At 43.5% G+C, this 23,720-nt stretch overlaps 3 protein-coding genes and 1 pseudogene across 3 annotated transcripts; all 4 read right to left on the bottom strand.

Moving 5' to 3' along the window:
* Nucleotides 1–383: 383 nt before the first annotated feature.
* Nucleotides 384–1,863, bottom strand: LOC107303597 (annotated as a pseudogene).
* Nucleotides 1,864–4,485: 2,622 nt separating this feature from the next.
* LOC102716841 lies at nt 4,486–8,910 on the bottom strand. The gene is made up of 6 exons (XM_006646841.3): nt 8,663–8,910; nt 7,985–8,117; nt 7,653–7,756; nt 6,668–6,812; nt 6,443–6,583; nt 4,486–6,342 (listed from the first exon to the last, which is right to left on the bottom strand). The coding sequence occupies exons 1-6, from the start codon at nt 8,701–8,703 to the stop codon at nt 4,813–4,815; spliced, it is 2,094 nt and encodes a 697-aa protein (XP_006646904.1). The 5' UTR covers nt 8,704–8,910; the 3' UTR covers nt 4,486–4,812.
* Nucleotides 8,911–12,992: 4,082 nt separating this feature from the next.
* Nucleotides 12,993–15,874, bottom strand: LOC102712612 (SNF1-related protein kinase regulatory subunit gamma-like PV42a). The gene is made up of 2 exons (XM_040521436.1): nt 15,321–15,874; nt 12,993–13,823 (listed from the first exon to the last, which is right to left on the bottom strand). Exons 1-2 carry the CDS (start codon nt 15,872–15,874, stop codon nt 13,106–13,108), a joined length of 1,272 nt encoding a protein of 423 aa, XP_040377370.1. The 3' UTR covers nt 12,993–13,105.
* Nucleotides 15,875–16,889: 1,015 nt separating this feature from the next.
* Nucleotides 16,890–22,883, bottom strand: LOC102712335 (protein PECTIC ARABINOGALACTAN SYNTHESIS-RELATED-like). Its single transcript, XM_006648268.3, has 11 exons — nt 22,434–22,883; nt 22,287–22,337; nt 22,103–22,193; nt 21,259–21,335; nt 20,761–20,849; nt 19,585–19,704; nt 18,759–18,875; nt 18,454–18,597; nt 18,231–18,354; nt 17,942–18,133; nt 16,890–17,548 (listed from the first exon to the last, which is right to left on the bottom strand). Exons 1-11 carry the CDS (start codon nt 22,791–22,793, stop codon nt 17,180–17,182), a joined length of 1,734 nt encoding a protein of 577 aa, XP_006648331.2. The 5' UTR covers nt 22,794–22,883; the 3' UTR covers nt 16,890–17,179.
* Between the last annotated feature and the right edge of the window lie 837 nt (nt 22,884–23,720).

Below are 23,720 nucleotides of genomic sequence, written 5' to 3'. Positions count from 1 at the left end.
CAGCTTTTGTCAGAGCAACCAACTTTTTTTTTAGAGGGTCTAGGAAGGGAAGCAGCGGACGGGCCCGCCTCCGACGCGCTGCCACCAAGAGCTCGTCGCCGAAGACCTCGTCAGCCGCCGCGTTGTCTATCCGCGCGACCGCGAGCTCCGTCGTCCGCCGCGCCGTCCATCCGTGTGGCCGCGGGCGCCGCCGGCCGCCGCGTCGTCCATCCGCGCGGCCACGGGCGCCACCGACCGCCGCGCCATCCATCCGCGCCGCCGAAGACCTCGTCGGCCGCCGCGTCGTCCATCCGCGCCGCTAAAGACCTCGCCGGCCGCCGCGCCATCCATCCGCGCGGCTGCGGGCGCCGCGTGCCGCCGCGCCGTCCATCCGCGCGCTCCGTTGGCTGCCGCGGCGTCCATCCGCTCCCTGACCCCCGAGTTCCGCCGGCCGCCGAGGTCGACCAGTCGCCGGCGTCGCCGACCGCTGCCGCCGAGGTTGTCCATCACCCGCCTCCCACTGCCCGCCGCCGCCGGAGTAGGAGATGGAGAGAGGGAGGGAGAAATGGAGATGGAGAGAGAGGGAGAGATGAATGCAAAAAAAAAAAAGTTTTGGTGGGATCCAAGTGGAAGATGGTGCACTATGTAACAAGTATTCTATACGTGGCTTTGTCATATGTGGTATATTTTTTTTCTTAAGGGAGTGGCCTGCATAGTGCATACCCTAATCGTGGCCGTGCATACCCTAATCGTGGCCGTCCGCCGTCGCCATCAATGGCAGGAGCTCTTCCGCCATCACCGACCCAAAGCTGCTTCCTCGGAGAGCAACGCTGCAGCTGCTCTCGGGTGTGTCACTTGTCGCCGGTGCCGTCCTCTAGTAAGAAGACCTGATCCGCCCACCTGTCGCCGGCGACGCGTACTGCTGTGGAGCACCACCGCCCCCCCGAACAGCGCGCGGTCGCCGGACCCGTCGCCGACGGTTGTCACCTGCTCACTGTGACGATTGGAAGTTGGCCTTGAACACGGTGAGGCGATCCTCCAGCTCCTTGCCGCCACAGATCGGACGAGCAGTTTGAGCAGGGACACCGCCTTGCTGGTGCTCTCGCGCGGGGGCCGCGTGTGCCTGCACCACCGCCGAGATCACGCTCGTCGACGGCGGCGGCGGCGGCGGCGGCGGCGATCGATGGGCCTCGTGGCAGACAATGGAGACGGGGCTCGCTGGGGAGCGGCGGCCTTGGAGAAAGGGTCGACGAGCACGTAGGCGCCGTCGTGGCGCTCGTGCCCGAGCCACTCTCCGCAGGAGCCGTGCGCCGGAACGGCCGCGCGTCCCCTCCGGGAAGATGCTGCGGAAGCTGCCGTCGGCGAAGCAGAGGCACGGCGACATCGGCGGCGGCGTGCGGTGCTGCCGCGCGGACGAGCACGCGCCAAGCGCCGGCAGATGCGGTGGATGGATCAGTGTAGAACGGGAGGCAGCGGAGGACCTCGCCGGCGATGTCTAGCGGCCTCTGGGCCATCTCGTCCCCACACGACATGACAAGAACTCAAGAAGTAAACACGCCATGGAGAAACAAATCAACAATCTTGCCATGAAAAAAAAAATCAGAAACTATCTTTTCCGATCTGAACACGGCGAGTAGCAGTTTCAAGTTTGGATTGGTTTGGTTTCTTCGATCCTACTCTGAATTCTGAACTGTAGTGATCGGTGATACAAGTTACATACTACAATTAACCAGTCTTACCATCGGGTACATTAATGAACCGCCTGTTATACCAATCAAGTTTACATTAATGGAAATCACCAAATATATCGATCACGTTTAAAGAAATTACAGAATTAAAATTTTTTGGTAAAATTTGTTCAGTTTTCCTCGTTTTTGCACTAAAAAAAATTGTTCTGTTGGTAAGGGGAAACTCTGACTCCAATTCCACCAAAACCATAATAAAAAAGAGAGACCATGCAAACAAAATTTCATCATACGACAGCATCACATTTAGTTTTATGACATCTTAGGACAACTCATGCATCAAGAATTAGGTAATTAAGTGATTCTATTCAGCAAAAAAGAAAAGAAAAAACTGAGTTGAAACATCTCCTGCTCTAAAGCAGTTTCAGGCTGCTGCTAACTAGGATAATAATCAGCTGAAGAATTAAGAAACTAGGGTTCATTTTTTGCCGCTCTTCTTGAGACCGGCGCCTCCAAGAGCGCCTTTCTGCGCCGCCTTTGCCCTCAGCTCCTTCAGCGCCTTCTCTTCCTCTTTCTTCTTCTTTATGTTCTCCAGATCGGTCTGCACAACAGATAATAATAACCACAATTAATTTAATTACCAATCGTCAGTAACAATAGTTTCAGATTATTATTAAAAAAACATGTATCTTTTTCAGAATGCAATCAATCAACTGACTAAAATTTTAACCAAAATTCTCTGTAATACCTCGTCGTACTCCTTCTTGGCAGCCTTGGGCGCCTTGAGAGGCTTCTGCTTCCCGCCGTTCTTGAACCCTCCCGACGACGACATGGCCGGAGTTTCCGAGGTGCGCGCTCGCCGGCGACGGAGAAGAAGCTCTCGACGGACGGATCGATCGATCTCTCGCTGCTGCTTCAATCTGACGGCGAGGGCGATCTGTCGAGACGAGCGTGCTGCGGCGTACGTATATAAAGAGAGAGCGAGAGGGATAAAATAATCGAGGCGGATACGTAATTAGACGGAAATACGTAGTCGTATCGGATTAGGCCGTAGTTGGGTTGGGCCGGGCCGGGCCGGGCCGGCTCTGTCACAGGCATGTGGGCCCATGGGCTGAAACTCTGCATGGTGGGTAGTACTTGACCCGGTAGTTGACCGGCCCAAGTCAACTCTCATCATTGGCCCTTGTCATTTGTGAGTTCTGACCTGAAAGTGGGAAAAAAAAGAGCGAAAATTTTACAAAATCACATGTACTATTATGGTTCGAGTTGCAGAAAAAATATAGGTTTTTTTTTATGTATCAGATAACCCGAGTGGCGAGTGTCATAATTAAAGAGTTTTAGAGAACTATTCAATTAACCAATTTATTTTGGTACCATTGCAAACTGTAAATGTTTAATCTTATATGCCTACAAATGTTTAACGAGTGTGTTTTTTTGCAACTAGATTGGTAACGTGTGTTTTCTGAAATTTACCTTGTTAAAAAAAATCCAGGCCAATGAGTAACGACGACAAAAGGTTGGGCTTTGGTGCCATCGCCGCCTCATCTTGTTTTGCGACGAATCATTAAGTTTGATATTATCTATATAAACCCTCAAGAAAACACCTCGAATTAATTTCACATCCAATTTTATCAATCAAGCGAGTGTGTTTTATGGTGAGCTAATTTTGGATATTTTTGGAGGAATTTGTGGATATGATTAATCACGTTTTCTCAATGGTTTTTTTGAATCTTACTGTAATACTGTTACATGCGTGCAGGGTCTCCTGCCGCTGTTCCTCCGGGCGGTAGCGCGGCTGGCGGCGTGCTTGGCGACCCGGCCGGCGGCGACGGCGGCGGCGGCCACCGTCCTGTACCACGGCGGGGCGCTGCCGAGGAGCCCTAGGCTGGAACGGCTGGTCTGCCACCAGCTGCTCGACGACGGCGCCGACAACTACATCCTGCATTTCGCCGTCGCCGTCATGAGGTCCCTGAGCTGATCTGAAACTCTGAACTTGTTCAAGCTACCTTGGCCTGTGATATTTAGTACTTACCTGCCATTGTTTTTCAAAGCAAATAGCAATAGCAAGAACAGAAAACGGTGCAGAATTTTCATCAGCCCCATGCCATTCTTTTTTTTTCCCTTTTGGAATTTTGAATTCGATTTAGTATTGATGGACCAATTAGAAGCTCTCCGAAAAAAGAGAGAAAAAATAATAAGGCGGCTGATGATTGGAAATCCAGAAGAACGTGCATAGACGTATAAAATGGCATTTTTTTTTCAGTTGAGCTCATATGTAGCTGTCGGCGTCGGCAGCGTCAAAGTGCAGCAACGGCCACATGGTCTTCCTCGGTGACATAAGCTCAACAAACAATATGTGCAAGACACATCATGCTCATAATGTATGATCGTATCATGTCACATGATGGCACTGCTGATAATTTCTGCTGGAGGAAAACATTGGAATCTGCTCAGTTCTAGATTTTCGGTGCTCAGAGAAAGGTGATATTATATCCTGGAAGAGAGCTTCTTGTTTTCAGGCTTCCAGCCCAATATCAGGTATGCATCAGCATCTGACAGTTGAGCCAAACTCTATTTAAGGACAGCCTTACAATTACAGCTTGTCACAGCCTCCCAGATGCAGGAACTCCAGGTACCAAAGCCAAAGATCCAAGAAATGCCCTAATCATGTGCCAGAACAGATCTCAAAAGACCATTTGCTCACACCATATCTGCATCTGACAGTTCCACCTCCAGTTATAGTACCTAGGATACTAGGACACAATTCATCTCCAGCTAAAAGTTGAAAACTTGGAATGCATACAAACTCACATGCTAGCAGTAACAGAAAGAATAATCACTTATCATTATTGCCTCATCAATGGCATCTATACAAGATGATTGTTTCAAGTATGGAGCACAACAAAGACCAAACCCAAACCAATATTGTATGGTATTCCTAAATATTACCATTTATTGGTACTATTCTATCCAGGCATACAGCAATGCAAGCAAGACTACCACCAGGAGAGATTGCAAGATGAAAGAGAGGATGCAGCTACCTCCAGAGATTCTCTGATTCCTGTGACCACTGAGTATAAATTGCTTTGAGAGAAGTTCCTGAAAGAACACAGAACCTGCTGAAGCCTAAATACAATCTTGTAGCAGCTCATTCCTTCCTCAGAGCACTGATGCGCGCAGCTAGTTCGTCGAAATCTGGCATGCTAGGGTGCACATTCCCTCTGGATTTCTCTGACTGCATCGAAATGGACCGAGCAGGAACCTTAGGTTTTGCACCCAGGTTGCCGGATTCTGAAGGGAGAGAAACAGTTCTTTCTGGAGGATGTAGTGGTGCCCCTTCTCTGTTAGACCGTTCCCCGACTCCATCAGAAGGTTGATCAGCTCGAGGTCGAGGGGTCCTTGATTTTGTTCTTGCTCTATGCTCTTCCCTATCAATGCCTTTCTTACTGTAGTGCATTAGTAGCTTATCCATCACCCTTTCCTCATCATCACGGCCTCTGCTGCGTGGATGAGCACTCCTACTCCTGTGTTTCCGATGAGAACTAGGCACTCGGGGCAAAAGATTGCCAAAATCAATTGCAGTGTCTGTCTCATCCTCCTCCGACTCGTAGTCGTTACCACTTGCTGATCCACTCTGCTTGCTTCTATGCTTTCTTCGTTCACTAGTTTGCTTAAAGTGCCTCGCATTATTGACAGTATCATCATCATACTGGGGCTGCATATAACCACCTCTCAGGTCATAATCATCGTCTGAACCATGTCTTCTGCTTGAATGTCTTCTTTGGCCACCAGAAGTTTGGTTTGCCATCTTTGCCTCATCGTCATAACGATCACCATATGTAGGTGGTTTCCCACTTTTCCTTCTGACAGAAACAGGCAGAATGGTATCATCATCAGCCAGTCCATCTCTCTGGTGACCGATTTCCGCAATGCCAGCATGCTTGTAACCATTAGCAGCTTGATTTGTAGGGGCTGACTTAACATAAGGTGGCAACATATTGATTGCCTTCTCTGGCATTTTCTGCCTATCTTGCACAGACTGCCCATACTCTGAAATATGTTGTCGTCCGTTGTACAAATTATCATTATTTTCTTCAGCAGACTTCTTATCTATTGTTTTGTAGGGCTTAGAATAGGGAGGAGCCTTGTTAAGTGTTTTGCCATTCAAGGAACTAGCTGGCTCAGTTCCTTGTTTCTCTAGGCCCAGAGTTTTAAGCCCCAAGTCGGCATGTCCCCAGTTGTGATCAACGCCACCAGCCATGCGTGATCGATGGACATGGTAGCCTTTCCCATCAGACTTTTCAGCAGCATCTTTCTTCTCAGCTTCCTTGGGTTCTCTGTATGGAGGAACTAACTTGTCTGGATCCATCAGTTCCCTCAGATGATGATTATGCTTTTTATTTTCTTTCTTTAACTCCTTCTGATCATTAATTAGCTTCAAGTCCGAAGGAGGCACATCATAAGGTATATCTGAGCGGTTCTTCCTGCTTTTCTCACCAAGCTGACCAACGGCATCAGGGATGACATGAATATCTTTAGGCTTTATCATTTCCTGCTTCTTTTCATAGACTTCAGGTGTCACTCTCGATTTTCTTTCATGATGTCTATCCACCTTCAGCTCATCACGTGCTGATGCTTCAACTTCTACACGTTTAAAATAACTCTTGTTTTGATAATCCTGTAAGAAAAAAAATCAAGACAGTGTATAAGTGAACCTACATATATTAAAGAAGGAATGCATGTAATGCTTTGATTTAGTAAGTTCACCAAAATTTTACATGTCTATTTTGAGGTACACCAGATATCTTTCGTTCCAATGCCTTGGCATTAAATGGGACTGAGAATTCTTCAGCTATGCTTTGCATCACTTGCAGCTTTTCTTCATTAGTAAATGACTTGTTCTGAAGCTTCTGAACAAACTGGCCACAGAAAGATCAAACTAATTAACATTGTGCAATATGAGAGCAACTCAAAACACATAAGAAAGGACAGTATTTAAGCACCTCAGAGCTAACAAAAGGCTCAATGGAATTCCCATATCTCTCCGTGAACACATGTCTGAGGTCACACAGTTCAGGCAAATCAGGAAATCTAGCAGTGGCAAAAATTAGAGTTGACACCGCTTCCAAGGCTTCCTGAGGGCATTCACTGTAAATGGGCCATCACAGAGTTAGTGAGATCAATTGCAGCAGAACAAAAGTTGTACGTTAACTGAATGCAATGAGACCTATATCTAACTTTTTAAACAGACATCTACTCCAGTTCATTGCTGGTGCTACCACAAACAAGTTCATTTCCATGTAGTATATGCCAGGACACTATTATATACATATCAAGACAATAATGTTAAAGAGAATCTAATGAAAATCACTCCCATTTCCTAAACATTTTACGACCCCTCAAGATTAAGGTACTTAAACAAATCAAAATCTTGAACAAGCTATGAGAAAGTCTGCAGTTTCCAGATCTTGTAAGTCTAGGAGAACAACATATCGAACAACCAAAGACAATAAATTAAAAGCAATGCTTGACTGAACTTGTATTAGGTTTGTTATATTTAGGTGACATATACAGGACAACTGGAGTATCCATGTCATGAGAAGAATTGGTTGAAAAAATCAAGCTATGACGATGCACTAAAAGCAAGAACTTTGAACCATTCCCATAAGGCCACAAGCCAGGAATCAACACGGCTATTTAAATAGAAAATATATATGCCATCATGATTGGGTTCAACAGCTCATATAGATATATCAGGCAAGAAAACACAAAACAAAGCTATTATACATTAGAGTGAGTGGAGTATGATCTCGCACCATTACTTATGCTTGAACAAACAAATCTGCCTATGCATATGTGTAGCAGTGGTAAACTGAAATGCTCCTACAAGACATCGAATGGTGCGATACAGATTTTTTTTTATTTAACACGCTTGGAACGGTATGTCTCAGCATCGTTTCAGTTATCTGATAACACAATCAGACATACCTCTGCTTCTGCAGGTTGTTGAGCTGCTTCACCAAGTACTCACAGTACTGCTCGATCATATCATAGCAGGATGCTTGGTTCATCTCAACAATCAGTGCTTCCATCTACAGCCAATTCAAAAGAAAAAAAGAAACAAGAAATCAGCAACATGGGCGTACGAGGACTCTCATTAGGAACTTTTCTGTACAAAGCACAAATTTTTAACTGCGCCGACACTTCTTGTGTTAAGAACCGAAAAGCAATTCAACTTTGTCCATCCAATTTGCACCGAGCTAAATCCTTTCAAGAACATTAATCAATGCAGGCTGATGCCTCGGTTAGTCAGACAGTACCCGTCCAAAGGCGTGCGAGTCAAGGCCATTGCCCAGGAGGTCGGCGACGTCCTTCTTCATGAACCTGACCATCGCTTGCTTCTTCCGCCGCACCAGATCCAGCCGGGTCCTGGTGCACTTGATTGCGTGCTTGCTGCGTCATAATTAATTACAAATCTAGAAATTAGAACAAAAACTGAAACTAGCTTATCCAATCCAAGCCACGAACGCAACATAGCTAGACAATCTCCCGAACGGAAATCATCAGTTCATCAGAAAGGCAAAGAGGCAGAACGAGCAAAGAAATCAAGATTAGAATGAATCGAAAAACCATAGCTGATCATCTCCTGCAGAAGGAGAGGCAAAGGGGAGCTCATGAGTCCTAGAAAGAATTGTCACGCATGCATGTATCATGTATGGATCGAAGTGGAACCAAGCAATTCGAAATCCAAGCAACTGAAGAACCAACCCCTGATGCAACAAATCCATCAACCGAGCAAATGCAGCTTCTTTATCCCCAAGAATCCGAACCATTCAAACCGCGCAGCTTGAAGAACTAAACAAATCGACAGCAAAGAACCCAAAAACCGATTTTGGACTCCATACTCCACAAGAACAGCAAGAGCAACTTCAAGAACCGCTCGACCTGAAAGCGCAAGAACCACCAATCAATCAACAACAGGAAACACATTTCTGCACCATTTGTTGTAGAACTTGGAGTTGAGCAGGCTGTCGAACATCTTCGAACCCTCCTCCTCCTCCCCTCCTCCTCACTTCCTCCTCTCCCGTGCTTCTCTCTTCTCTCCCCCTCTCTCTCTTGCTTTAACTAGTGGCAGAGGAGGAGATGGGAGGCAGAGAAAAGCCAAAGCTTAATGGTGGCGTCAAAGCATGAGAAAAGAGGAGAAAAGGAGAGGAATTGGGAGGAGAGAGAGAGAGATTGTGAGGTGGAGTGGAGGAGGAAGTGGAGGTAGTGGAGAAGGAAGAAATCAAGCCTGAGCTGTTGCTGAGGAGAAGCCAGGTGGCCTGAGGGCTCCCTTCTGTTGCAGAGAAAAAAAAAGATTGGATTTTTAGTGATGGAAAAAATGGAAAATAGCTCTGCTTTTTCGATGGAAAGAAGTAACTGGTCTTCTTGATTTATACTCTTTTATTGTCCATTTGTGGTGCAGTTAACATGGCCTGTAGCCCACATTTTCAGGCAGGCCGACAAAAATGTACTAATAATAATCCTAATTATATTGTCATGAAATTTCTTGAAAAATACTTCTACAACAATGTTGTATACGTGGTGGGAAAATCAACTAAGTATGGGCTCATTGGAAAGGCAGAAGTTTTACAGAAATTTTATAGAAAAGAATTTAATTTCTCTAAAATTCCTACAGAATTTCTCCAAACAGAACAAAGCGGACATATGGTATATGGAACCAAGATAAGGTAGAGTTTCTTGTTCTTATGGGATAAGTGTTGTGTCTCTTCCCGTTTGTTCTTTTCTTTTTCAGAAAAAAAATAACACGAAAAGAAAGTGCATTGAATGTACTCATTGTACACTCCATAATAAAACAGATAATCAGTGCACTCACCAGATTGGGCCCCACATAGATTAAAAATAAATGCCAACAAAACTCTGCACCTCTCCTATGTTCACTTTCAGGGCTCATGTACATGTAGGTGGAGAATCTTAATCACACCGATTACTCTTAATAAGGCTGTCAGTGGTACTAGTATATGGCATAGATTATACTCTTATCTCCACTTCACCGGACACAATGCTGACTAATTCTGCTCCACTCATTGTTAACCATGTCATGACATAATGAATTGTTAACCAATTTTATCCCCTTGTTTAGCTGTATATGACAGTGTATTCTGCTGACCAAGTGTAAAACCATAACCAGAGAAGAGTATGCAAGGCAAAGAAAACTTTACAAAGAAGAAACTAAAATTTGGTAAGGTAACAACAAACCCAACTAACCTTAATTAAACACATAGAGCAAAGCTGTGATGGAATTAGTACAGAGTTGCATGTATTGCCAGAGATAAAACATCCTGTCACAGTAGACCCCAGAATACAAATATTGAAAGCTACTCGTAGCTAACAGAAGCAACTGAACTTGTAGATGTATTAAGTAAGATGTGTGAAATGGAGTGGCTTCACTAACACTCAAGTCAGCATACAAGGACACACTGTGCAGGCAGGATTAGTTGGGTGGAGGCACACTAGTCCTACAAATTAATTAACCCCTTTTTTTTCGGTAAGCTGGTGATCAAGATTCAAGAAGAGAGGACGCAAAAGTAGTGGCGACTAATAAATTTTTCTTTCTTGACCGGCTAACTAATCAGGCAGGACGAATACAGCCAGGCAAGCAAGCAGGCAGGCAGTCAGGGTCTCATGACTCTAGCTCATTAGTCAGTCTTGTTCTTTTATGACAGTGGAATTTGGATTTTTTTTCGTATTTATTGAAGTTTAAATTTCTGTATAACAGTTCCTCATCTGATATTTGTAAAGCATTTTTTAAATTTTACATTAATCAATTGTAGCTCATGAAAATACCCTTGACCAGCTACCACAAAACAAAATAATGCAGAAAATTTAAAACACTCACAATATATGATAAAAACACCACCACAATAAATTGTAGCTCATGAATCCCGATGCTTCTTTCAGCTAGGAAACAGGAAAAAAGCCGTTCTTTCCAATGGCGGGCTAAAACATTTGGTGAAAGGCAAGGAGAGATTGGCACTAGAGAGTGACAGGTTACTGGAACATTCCAAAGTGCATGGCAATGCCAAGCCTGTCTTTACTTTGCAGCAGCGAGAGTGGCACGGGAGAAAACCGGAGAGGAATCAAGAAGAGGCCAGACACAGGTGGAGTTGGGGGTTCTCGTGGACCTGCGTTTGATTGTGGATGGCGAAGCTGGAGGCAGAGGCAGAGGCAGGAGCGGTGGTACCACCGGACCGGTGTGGGGGAAGGCACTATTAGCAATACAAAAGCCAGTACAACGGCTACGCAACGGTCAAGTTGGGAGATCGAGAGAGACCCGACGTGTCCACGACAAGAGAGGGAAAGGCGAGAGAGGGCGGGGACGACGAACGCCGCTCAACTAGTCTAAATTTATCCATAAACGAATGTATATAATATATATATAGATTTATTAGTATCTATATAAATCTAAATAATATTAGAATCTAAATAATATTAGAAGTCTTACATTATAAAACAGGGAGATTATAAAACAGGGAGAGTACTGTCTAATTCTAATTCTATTTTTTATGATAGTTATTTAAATATATGTATAGATAGATTATTGTAAAATTAAAATTTTATCCTAGAAAATTCAGATAAGAAAACTTTTATATAAAAAATTATACGAAATCGGCAGGTCTTAAGTTAACAACCGAAAGCCCATTATAAGATTTGAACAAGGTCTTATTTACCATGGTAGCTCCATCAAATTCAAAAAAGAAAACTAAAAGATGTTTACAATTTCTACGGTCTTAAGTTATCTACTGCGAGAAAATAGATTAGTATATGATTAATTAATTATTAATTATAAAAAAAATATAAAATAGATTAATATATTTTTTAAAATAACTTTTTTATAAAATATTTTTAAAAAACTAAATCGTTTAGCCCGTTCGGGAAACCGAATCCGAATGTGGCCGAAATTTTGTTTTTCACGGGTTGTGATGCCCTGGCCCCGCAAGGTTTAAATTCGCGGGCGTTCTTCTCTTGCAGTTGCTGATTTGCTCTTTGCGTGCGGGCTTGGGTTGGATGGGATGGGATCATCGGATGACGAGGCCTTTGGATAATCCGTTTCTACAACACACTGGCCCACGCTGATGGATGGACGGATGGATGGCTACGTTGCACGCTGCTGCGAAGGATAACGCAAGACGATCGACTCAATCGTGATTACTTGCAGCTAATTGAGATAAAGCTGCACGATTTTTGCCACGACGCTGCACTAAGCTTAGCAGCAAGCTATTCTATTCTGTCTGTTCACCCACGGAATTGGGCAAGCTTAGCAGCAAAGCCCAATGAGTCATGGGCCCCCGTCGCCCTGGATACTGTGGAATTTGGGCCTCCGTCATGCACATTGCTTGGTCGTATGACTGGGCCAATAGGCTGGGATTCTGAACGTGCACACGAGTGCGTATTTTTCTTAACTTTTTAAAATTTATTTATTTATTTATTATTAATTTTGAAAACTAAAATTTTGGTTTTTTCTATAAATAAATGAATCTTTTAGCCACCGGCCGTACCGAAACAACAATGCCTTTTACACTCATTTGTTCTAGCGTGGCGATTTTGGGCGCATTAGGACGCGTAAGAGGTAGCCGACTACAAGCCGCCTCAAGGAGATAAGAGAGAGTACAGCGTAACTACTCCCTCCGTCCCGTACTTCATCCGTTTTAAAATAATTTTTGTAGATAATAAAACATAAAAAATAATTTATATGTGACTAGTATTTTAAATTTTTTTAAATAAAACGAATGATTAAATGATCGACATAAAACCGAAAAAATAAAATCGGGTTTTCTTAGATGGAGAGAGTATTGAATAAGAATTGACTACATATGATTCATTTCATCGACTACATGGCTGTTTGTAATGTTATTTTAATGTTTGACCACTTATTTTATTAAAAAGATTTGAAAATATTATTTATTTTGTCTTATTGAAAAAGATTTGAAAATATTTATTTTGTTTATTATTTTATTTATTATTAAATATTATTTATTTTGTTTATTATTTTATTTATTATAAAAGTAGTTTAAGTATTACTTATAAATTTTTATATTTGCAATTGAATAGTTAATCCCCCCGTAATCTGAGGGAGTAGTTGGCTATACTGTTAACTTGCTCTAATGCAACCATCTCTCTCTTTTTCCATGCAATCATCTCTCTTTTTGGGTGCGCACACCTCCGCGCTGTCAGGTCCCCCAGTCCAAGTTCGGATTCCCCACGCGCATGGCCATTGCCGGCTCGCCCCTCCCAGCGCATGATCAAGTTTGGATGGAAACAGGCAAAGTTTAAAGACGAAAACGAGCACATTGTGGCAACCATGGCGCCATGGCGGCGGTTGCAGATTCATTTCTTGTCCTCGACAACTACACAAAGCTCTAAGTCGATCGAGGAGGAGGCTAGGACGACACGATGTCGTGGAGCTCCTGGTCCTCGCCGAGGGCGGCCTCCCTGACGACGCGGAGCACGTCGGTCAGCGACACCACCCCGGCGAGCAGCCCCTCCTCGTCGACCACCCACAGCCGGTGAACGTGGTGCGCCGCCGCCTTCTCGATCGCCTCACCCAGAGTGCTCTCCGGTGAGCACGTCACCATCTTCCGCTGCCGCCGCTCTTCTTCTTCGTCGCCGGCGCGGGCGTCGTTTCCGCTGGCGCGGTAGACGGACACCTTCTTCTTGAACTCCGTCACGCCGATGCCCAGCCACGACCGGAGCTGCGCCACGGGGCAGTCGCGGAGGTCCGTCGCCGAGAACGTCTCGACGACCCGCTTCCCCCTCCCGTCCTGGAGGATCTGCGCGTCGACGGCGGCGTCCACGACGGGGACGGCGGCGAGCGACGTGGCGCGCATCGTCCGGACGGCCTCGATCACCTTGGTGCTGCTCGCCACGGCGAACACGGCCTCGCTCACGGCGCCGGCGTCGCGCACGGGGCGCGACAGGATGCCCCTCAGCTCGGCGCCGTGCGCGCGCAGGAACCGCACCACGTCCATCTGCGTCAGCATCCTGTACGCCGGCGCCGCCTCGACGAGCTCCACCGCGACGACGTTCTCCGCCGCGCTCTCGAGCGGCACCAGCGCCCGGTGGACCCCCTTGCTGAACGTCTCCATGCAATCCAGCACACTGGCAGCTCACAAGAACATTTTTTTTTTGTCAAATGTACAAACTGTAATTGCAATTATACATTTTAACAACTAATTAACTCCACTAAGACGAGAAATTAGTAAAATTTATGATCTGGTTTTACGAGCAAGAAAGAACGGATTTTTACGGTGAAATTCAAGAAGATGCCTAGTTGCACTTGCATTTCAGAGCAATGTATCAATCCAAAATTTTGTTTTTTTATATATATTACACATGTTAACTGTCATCTAACTATTTACACATCAACAATTAATTAACTCCAACATGATGAGAAACGAAATTGGTGCAGTTTATTTTATAATCTGATTTTGTCAGGAGGAAAGAATGGATTTTTGTTCTTTTTTGTCGAGGGAAGAGTTGATTTTTATGGTGCAGTTCAAGAAGATATATATATATATATATACTAGCAAAATACCCATACGTTGCAATAAAAGATGCTCGATTGCCTATGTTTGTAATTCTTCTTTTTTGATTTTGCATTTAAACTTGAATTTTTTAACATGGAAAATGGACAATTTCAAATATAGGAGAAAACTGGACGGAAATAACACTATTATTTTATTTTACGAAGAATTCAACTATTTAGTGCCAAATTCTAAAGTAGACATCATCATAAAAAGCAGAAACACAATAGAAGACGATGACTTACCTGTCATGAACCGAAGTTAAGAAAGACAAGACCGCCATCGCAGTTTCCTCAAGATATTGTAGCTAAGTTGTAATACCCGTGTGTTCAAATATGGTTTTTTTAACTCCAATTAATAGGAGATGTAAAAGAACTTAACTTTTATACCATTCCTCAAATCGATGATCGGAGCCAATTTTTATACCATTCCTCAAATCGATGATCGGAGCCAATGCACGCTTTGGGTTCGTCGTGTAGTGCGAAGTAGACTTTAAGTTTGTATTAATCACAGTCTGGATGAAGTGATATGATATGATAGTGATCGAATAAATTTAGATAGTTGGATATATATTAATATCATCTATTTAAGCAATAAAAAAATCGACGATTGGAGACTGTGGAAGAGCGTAGGGTTTGTCAAGTAGTATAAAATAGAGTTTAAGTTTACATTAATCAGAAGTCCGAATGAATTGATAGTGATCAAATAAATTTGGACCGTTAAATTTTCATTAATATCATCTATTTAAGCAATAAAAAAGAGAAAAAGAGATAGAGACCGATCGGATCGATCTACCAGCCTCCTCATCCAGTGGGCCACGCCCGCAGTCGCATCGCTCGTCCTCGTTTCCATCCACAACGCCGAGAGAAAACGACCTGATCGGCCCACGCACGGTAGCCCACGTGCGTTTGGTTGCGTTTGGTTGGTCCAAGTAAACGACGTACCAATATCATACGCAAACAAGGCCGGGAGAAAGCGCTCGGCCCACGTGCGATTGGTCGGTCCAGGAGGATGACGGACAAAAAATCCCGGCAGAATCGTTACCGCTTTTTATAATAGTATAGATATATACCTGGTGTTTGGATGGAGAGTCCATAGGGTGAGGCCTTCGAGGGAGTGACCGATGACGGAGGAGACAGGCACGGCCATGCGGCGGTCGAGGTCAACGGCCTCGCCGGGAGCAGCATCGGCGTCGGCGGCGCCGTCATCGCCGGCCTCCGCGATGTGCGCGAGGATGTCGAGCATGTTGACCATGCCGATGTAGTGCTTGCGGACGGCGCCGGTGGCCGGGTCGGACTCGAGGATCATGGACCCGCCGGCGCCGATCCAGTGTCCCGGCGGCGCGGCGACGGCGACGGCGGAGACGCGGGCGGCGAGGAGCGCGTTGGCCGTGTGCGCCAGCGTCGCCGTGTAGGGGACCTCCACCAGCCGGCGCTTGGCGCGCGCCAGCTCCACCACCCTGCGCTCCCGCAGCACGCCGCAGAGCCCCGCGCGCGCCCGCTTGTTGCCGTCGTCGTTGCTCTCGCCGGCGCTGGCGCCGCCGCCGGTGCCGTCCTTGTCGCCGGCGTGGCCGCGCAGCGCCTCTTGCTGCCGCTGCTCCTCCGCCGGTGCCCTCAGCTGCGCCATTGCCGATCTCTACCGACCGTGGGGAAGATTCTAGTAGTGGCGATGGTGGTGATGGATCTGTGTCCGGGAATCGAGAGAGGCTACAAGTTTTAAAACGGCTTTCGAGCGTGGGGTACGTGGCGAACAGAGACTGTGCATGTTGCTGCCCGGCTGCCGCGTGTTAGCGTGCATAGTGACGTAGGCCTTGTGCTGTGTCTTTTTTTTTCCGTGTACAGTTTATACGGTTAGCTACGAGACATTAATATTTTTAATAGCTGATTACTTTTCTCTCTATTCTCTTATCTATTTAAAATATATTTACAGCTAAAACTAAAAAATAAAATTTAAATAAAACTTCAAAATTAACTCTTAATTTTTAAATTTTGGTTTTATAAATATAAAAGGAGCGAACAAATGGGTGTCTGTTATTTTGGAACATGAACATCGGTCATACTACACATTTGCAAACGTGCTCAATAACAGACTGTCAGATTTTAGAATTTAGTGGAGTGGAGTCAAACTCACGAATCCACCAAACCGCTGGTGCCTCTCTTGCCATTTTGAAATTTTAGTTATATCTAGACATATATATTTAAATTATATATATTGATTGATCAATAAATCTAGATAAGGTTAAAATATCTTAGAAGTACAATATAAATAAGGCATAAATAATTACACTTAGTGAGAACGACTTGACAATTCTATCTGTGATGATTTAAATCTTAGTGTCTATCAATACGAGTATATGTCTTCTTAATTTGATGCATATAAATTATACTACCTTCGGAAAACAGAGCATGAAAGTGGTGTTTGCAATCTACAGGTTATCATCTCTCTTCTGCTTATACTTATAAACAAAAATTAAACAAAAATTTAAGTTTTCTATTTTAAATTTGAAGTTGTTATTACGATTTTTTCATCATGCGTTATATTTTGTAGCCTATATATATAACTTTTCGAATATATCGTTTTTTTTGAAGGGTGGTATTTTTGTGCAACAATTACGAAAAGGTCAGCTTGGTCAATCCAACACCAGCTTTTGAATTGGGCAATACAATAGAGGTCAATTGCATTTTATGCTCAGCTCAAGTTATTGCAACCACAGTGTGATCTAGATGAGATCATATGGCCCATCCCTACAGAGTACAGACAAATTAGTTGAACAAAACGAGACCCTAGTTTGCTGCTACATGAGCAAAAAAAAGAAAAAAGAAGACCAAAAAAGAAAAGAAAAATAATCTAGTACTCCACTATACTACTCTACTCGAGCTTCAGGCCTGAAGATTCAGGTTCAATCTTGAGAAGAAAAAAATGTTCAGAAGTTCAGGCAGTGGCGGAGCACATGCAGGGAGTGAGAGGGTTCTCCCAGAGGTCGTAGTTGGGGAAGGTGGGCTCGGGGAGGCCGGCGCGCGTCTGGTGGGTGATGACGACGTCGTCGGAGAAGGAGGCCCAGCCCATGCTCGGGTCGCCGAGGGACTTGGACATGAGGCCCTTGTCCGGCTTGATGGACTTGAGCCGGTGGCGGCCGCTGTACCGGCGAGCCCCCATGATGAGCTTGGCGAAGTTGCCGCCGTGGGTCATCACGAACACGTCGGACTTGAGGCACACCAGGAAGTCCAGCGCCGCCAGGCTCGTCACGTGCTTCCGGAACGGCGCCATCTCCGCCGCGCTCGCCAGCTCCTCCTTGGTCACCTGCACCAACCGTGGTGACAACTTGATCGTTGATATGGTCTCATCTCAGAACAAACAAACAGTTTTGGCCAGGAACAATCACCAAATGGATGTTTGTCAGGGTGCAGTAGAATGAGCATTTGTGATTTCAGTGATCACTAGTTCACTACTTCAGTCAGTAACATGAAGGCCATGATAGCATTTTGGCCTCATCTCAAAATAGCCATGCAATTTCCCCAAAATCAATCAGTCATGGAGGCCTCATGGATGGTTTTCAGGGTCAGTAGAACGAAATTCTGTGAATGTATTCAGTGATCACAATTCACAGCTACTACTTCACCACTCAGGAGCATGAAAAGCCATGATTGCATTTTGGAACGTGTGTTTTTAATGGGGAGACTGTGTAGTGCTTACCAAGTTTGGGAACATGTTTCTGAGGGGAGCCATCCTGTTTTTGCCGCCATACACTTGCCCTGATGCAACGTATATCTGTGTTCCTCTTGTGTAACCCAGTGCCCGGAGGATGACAGCAATCTCGCCGGGCTCAAGAGGGCAACGGCCTTCTTTCCTCTTTTGCAGAGCTAATGGCCACAGGTGAGATCCATTCTGCATCGGAATACAAGAAAGAGAAAAATTGTTAGCATGATAAACCATGTGTGCTTTACATCAACAAAATTTAAAGACAGAAAGAACTCTGGATGACCTTATAGCGCCTTGGCCATTCTTTCTGCCTGTAAGCAGCCATCATCTCTTTCTCCTCCCGTGTCCCAGCAAAATCACAAAAGGACAGCCCTACCATTCCTTTCTCAAATCTCAGATGAAGGGCCCTTCAGAAAGAAGTACAATTGATTAGAGATGAACTTAGGTTGCCAACTACACCTAGATTGGGCAAGAAGAAGATGGCTCTAGCCTCTAGACTAGTTTACATGTATGGATTTATGCTGCCAGTTCGGTTCCTCATCCTTGCTGCTAGCTTATCAGCCATTTCTTCAATGTCAGGCAGGAACTTTAGTGCATGATAATTAACTCTGCATCTTAGTCGGTTGATCTCCATGGGAACATTGTCATACCTGAAATTGAAGCATTTACATTAGGCTTAGGATGCTCCGTGGCATGCACAGAATATGCTAAATTATAGTATATCAGAGGGGACAATAGAGCTGATTAAGGGTTTGTGACTGAGATTTTGGAACAGAACTTATGGACAATCATCACATTCTGTTGGACTTACCCCAACCTGTCAACAAATGGCTTAATAGACATTATCTTTTTCTCTTTGATCCTTGGGAGTACATTGTCAATATAAAATTGAGCAGATGCATACTTTGGGATGTTTTTCACAGTACGCCTGTGACAGATCATTGAAATACAGTCATATATACACACATAAAAGGTATAATATAATGCAAGAAATAGGTAGTAACACATAAATCTATGTACAAGCAAATTAATGTATTCAATGAATGAGAAATCAAAAAGTAAAATTAATAAGCATCAATGTCAAACAGAGAGAATAATGCAGGACAGCAGCTAGCGAAAGAAAGATTCAATCATATATTTCACTTCGCTATAAGAAGATATAGTCACTTGATAGTTGATTCCACTAAATGTAGGCATTGGAAATTTAAACTGAACTTTTAGGATGGCAATATTTATTCTGTAACAGTTATTTGAAAATGTACTCTCCCATCAGTTTATTCTTCTGATGAAAACAAAGACAATCAAGAAGAAGCTGACAGCAATCTGAAACAACTTTTTTGATGAATATCTCTCAGATGGTCCTCTGGACTTCCAATGAGTACTCAAGAAAACCTTTTAAATAAAATAAACCGATTCCTAAATTGAGTAGCTAAGAGCCTAAGAACACATGACATTTACAGTATAACAGCATGGAAGTAATTTAGTTTTTTCACCTAATCCATAAAGAAATGATATGATGGCAGAAAATGTTACTGCCAAGCTCATTGTCAACAATGTTCACATGTTGTAACATCAATATCTAAAAGGTAAGGTAGTTCAGAGTCAAGGCAGGGAGTAAGTGAAAGCATATCACTTACTTTATACTGGTAAAGAGCTCATCTTTTTCTGTAAACCAGTCAGGAATGTCTCGGACAATGCGTACATCATCCTTCAAATAGTCTATAAAATGATCCACATCAAAGATATCTTCAAATTTGCTGCATAGAAGATACATGCAGTTAACAAACAAAATAATAATGCCAAAACGTGATACATTTAAAGGAAACAAATCAGGTGATACTACAACTAAGAAAATCACGAGTTTGTGACTCATCCGTTGCAATTGGTCCAGGTTTAGGATTCAGTACCAATATGGAACTAAACTTAACACCTAGTAAGCATGGTATCACAAACTTTTGTTCTTACAAGATCATTACTATAAATCGAAATGTTCTAAAACAACTTCAATCTGAACTCTTGATGTCCATGTACTAGCTTGGTAAATTTCCAACAAAAATAAAATTGTTCCCTTATCTGATTTATCAACTATAGAAATTAATTTAGGGCCTGTTTGGATGATGCCAAAATGTGCCATACAATATTTTGGTAGTTTGAGTAGTAGATATGGTGATTTTGGTTTGAAGCCAAATCATTTGCATATCCAATGTTCAATTTGGTACTTTCTAGACTCTACTTATAGTTTGGATCCTAATTGGCACCAAACCAAACACAACCAAATATAACTCTACGGAACTAAAGAATTGGTAGTACCAAAACTTGCCCATACTTTGGCACTATTAATATTTTGGTAGGTTATTGAACCAAAGTACCAAACAAGCCCTTACATTGCATTGTCATGACATTTCAAGGGAGAGTAATTAAAGGTGCAATATTACAATGGACACTGTAAGCACATACTTTGATCGTCTGGCAGTAGTATGAGAATAAAATCAGAACCAACTACATTTAGTCCCACATGCATGCAGAAAAGCTACTCAATTTTAACTTTCCATGACAGCTGTTGAACTGTTAAAAATAAATGCATCAGCATTACAGAGATTAACATGAATGTTCAGATTTGTGGGTAAGAAATCAAGGGAGAACACAACTTTTTTCATATTTCCTGAACTCTCACATTCAAGGTGGACACTGTGCTGGCTCCTGAGCAATACAGCACTTTAGTGAAGCAAATTTAGTTCATCTTACTATGGCCTAGCTATTATAAAGGGAAAGAGACAAGTAGGAAGGCATTAGAACTGAAAAGTAGCACTTACGTCTGGTCTTTCCATATTTGATCCTGCTTTAGAACTGGCAAAATAAGTGTTGCCTTCATTATCTTAGCAATTGCAACAGCGTTACATATCTGAAAAAACACAAGATAATTGAAATTAACATGCGGCCTCTGCTTTAATTCTAACTCGACGCCACAATAGGAAACTAATTACTTCCACTCAATGTTGGGCACGGTCATTTGGGGGTGTGGAATTTAAATAATACTGAGCAACATGATAGCATTTTCCTTGTGTATATCATGACAAGCTCATGCTATTAGAGGAATTATTAGATTGTACTAAAAGACTACTGTAATTGTTCTTTTCAAACAAACCTCATAAGACAAAGAGTTCTCCAATAATGAAATCTGGTATGCATTAGCATTTTGTAATAAATAGATGCTTGGGCAGCAAACAATTGCAGGATCAGTACAAACATTTAGCACTCAACAACTCAGACACAATATGGAGAGGAAGCCTGAGAAATAGGAGTGCACATACAGCTATGCGCTGCTGATTCAGTCCACCCTCAGCATGAATGAAAATATATCCAGAGGTTTCATTCTCAGACGGAACATCTGCGTGATATAAAAATATATCATATAGTCACTTATGGCAGGAACCGGATGTTCAATGATACTTGAAGTCACAATTATACATAGCAAAAGCATGTGTGTATCACATGGTTTGAAGGATGCTTCCTTGCAATAAATCATTGTGTTTCTAAGAGACAATATAGGAAACATGGCAAGAAGAAACACCAGGTTATGTTTACACAGGGTTAACTAGACCTATCCTAGTAATTTACAAGGAAAGTATTCTATTTATGAATGTTAACCCATGTAATCAGATTGCTCACTAAAAACAGAAGGATGTGCATGTGAACTGCCTTTTAAGTTTACTCCCACATCAGTTAATTGTATGGAATGAATTTGCCACACATCGTCTCATAAATCAACCACGTTACATGAAACAATGGATGTTGGCCTAACTTATGTCTGCGGTACTTTGTAACTGTTAACATGGATTAAATTCACAAAATGTTATTTCATAAACCATCCACGACATTGATTTGTGAGTCATGTCCTATAAACTAGCCACATTGCATGGATTTATGGATCACAGTTTGATCTAATCTCAGATAAAACTGGAGACTGAAACTTTAACTAGCTCGATAAATTATGAATCGAAATGGAGCCATCGCTAATCACTCAGATCCCAAAGAATTTTGGATAAGTGACTTCTCACTTCAGAGTCTTGATTAATAGAATGAAGATTACACCGCCTTTAAACTAAGTGACAATGATGCATTGTTCGCTTAAGGCGATGCGAGTGCTGGACTTGCCTGATGGTTCATTACTACGGCGCTCTGCACAGGGTTTCCAGGAGGTGGTGGCAGCACGTGGATTCTCCCACAGTGAAGGGGGTTCCTTCGTCTGCACCCAAAACAAAGAAATTATTTAGATCAAAGCTTCTGACGCAAACAACATTCGCTGAAAATTTCTTATTCAGATGAAGAACACTTCCACCTCAGGGCAGTGCAGCGTGATCCCATCCTTCTGGCACAAGTAGGGCGCGTTCTAGGATCAGAAACAAGCATCATTGGTAAGTCGGGAGCCTGATGAGAACTGAATTTGAGTTGGGAGGAGGAACGAAGGGGAGGAGCAACAACTCACGAGGCGGGACCAAACGGAGGTCGCGGAGAAGATGGCGGCGAGGAGGAGGAACGCGAGGATGGCGAGCGAGATCCGGTAGGAGGAGGAGGAGACGGAGGGGGACCTGGGGTCCTCGAGGGCGAGGAGCGAGCGGAGGGGAGAGGGCAGAGTGGGGCGCTTGTGGTGGTGGTGGTGGTGGGGGAGGAGAGGGGAGGAGCGGTGGGCGTCCTTGCCGTCGTCGCCGTCGTCGCCGCCGCGGCCGCGCGCGGAGGTGGAGGCGAAGGGGGAGGAGGCGGCCGAGGCGTCGGAGTCGCGCTTCGCCGGGGAGTTGGACGAGCGGGCCGCCACCGCCGCCGCCGTCGAGTGCCGCAGCTCCGCCATGGGCTCCGCCGCCGGCGGTCGGGGCAGCGCCGGCCGTGGGGAGTGTACTTGTTCAGTGTGCTGGCGGCCACGGCGCAAGGAACTTGGGAATACGAGATCGTGTTTTTTAAAAAAAATTTCTTGAATTTTGTTTTTTTCTTAGGGAAAAATAGTTTGTTGAAATTGATTTACTAATTTGAGCAGAAAATCAGAAGACGTAATATACGCATATTACAAATGTAGGCCCTTTGAATTATAAGAAAAACATAGAAAGGTGGAGAAATTTCGTCTTAAAAAAAATCTATAGGAGTCTTTTTAAACAAAGGATTGCATACTATCATTTCCTTTCGGCTAGTTTTGTGAAATATATGGCCTATATTCATAAAATAGAAAACTCTTGATTTTGATGTGATTTGAAATAATAAAACAAAAGGTCATCATAAATAATATATGGCCTGAAACATGTATAGTGTATGTCTATGATTTTTTTTTTTTTTGTATTCCCTCATGTTGATATACAACGCTGCTGATTTTTTCTGACCATTCATCCTATATTAAAAAATATGCAAAATTACTTAGGAATAAATCTAATAAAATAAAATACAAATGATCAAATATATGATAAAAAAGTCAATGATATCATCTATTAAAATAATTGAGGGACTATTCATTTGCACATTTCCTAATATCATAAAACATAGTGTTTTGTGCAAAAAGTTCATTATATAAAGCATTGGGACAATTTTGTTATTACCCTTATTTTGAACTCGAATATTGATTTTACCCCCTTTTTTAGGGTTTTTATTTTTACTCCTATTTTTTTCAACTCAATCAAAAGTTTGCCCCTCTTTTGGATGGAGGGTACTAACGGTGTTAAATTAGCCGTTAAAGTACCATTTTAGCCTTTGCCGGAAATTTTATTTCATTCTTGTATTTTTATCATTTGTG

Source organism: Oryza brachyantha, chromosome 2 (assembly GCF_000231095.2).
Source record: "Oryza brachyantha chromosome 2, ObraRS2, whole genome shotgun sequence".
Lineage (NCBI taxonomy): Eukaryota > Viridiplantae > Streptophyta > Magnoliopsida > Poales > Poaceae > Oryza > Oryza brachyantha.
Note: the sequence above shows the minus strand (reverse complement) of the source record. Positions and strands in the feature narration are given on the sequence as shown.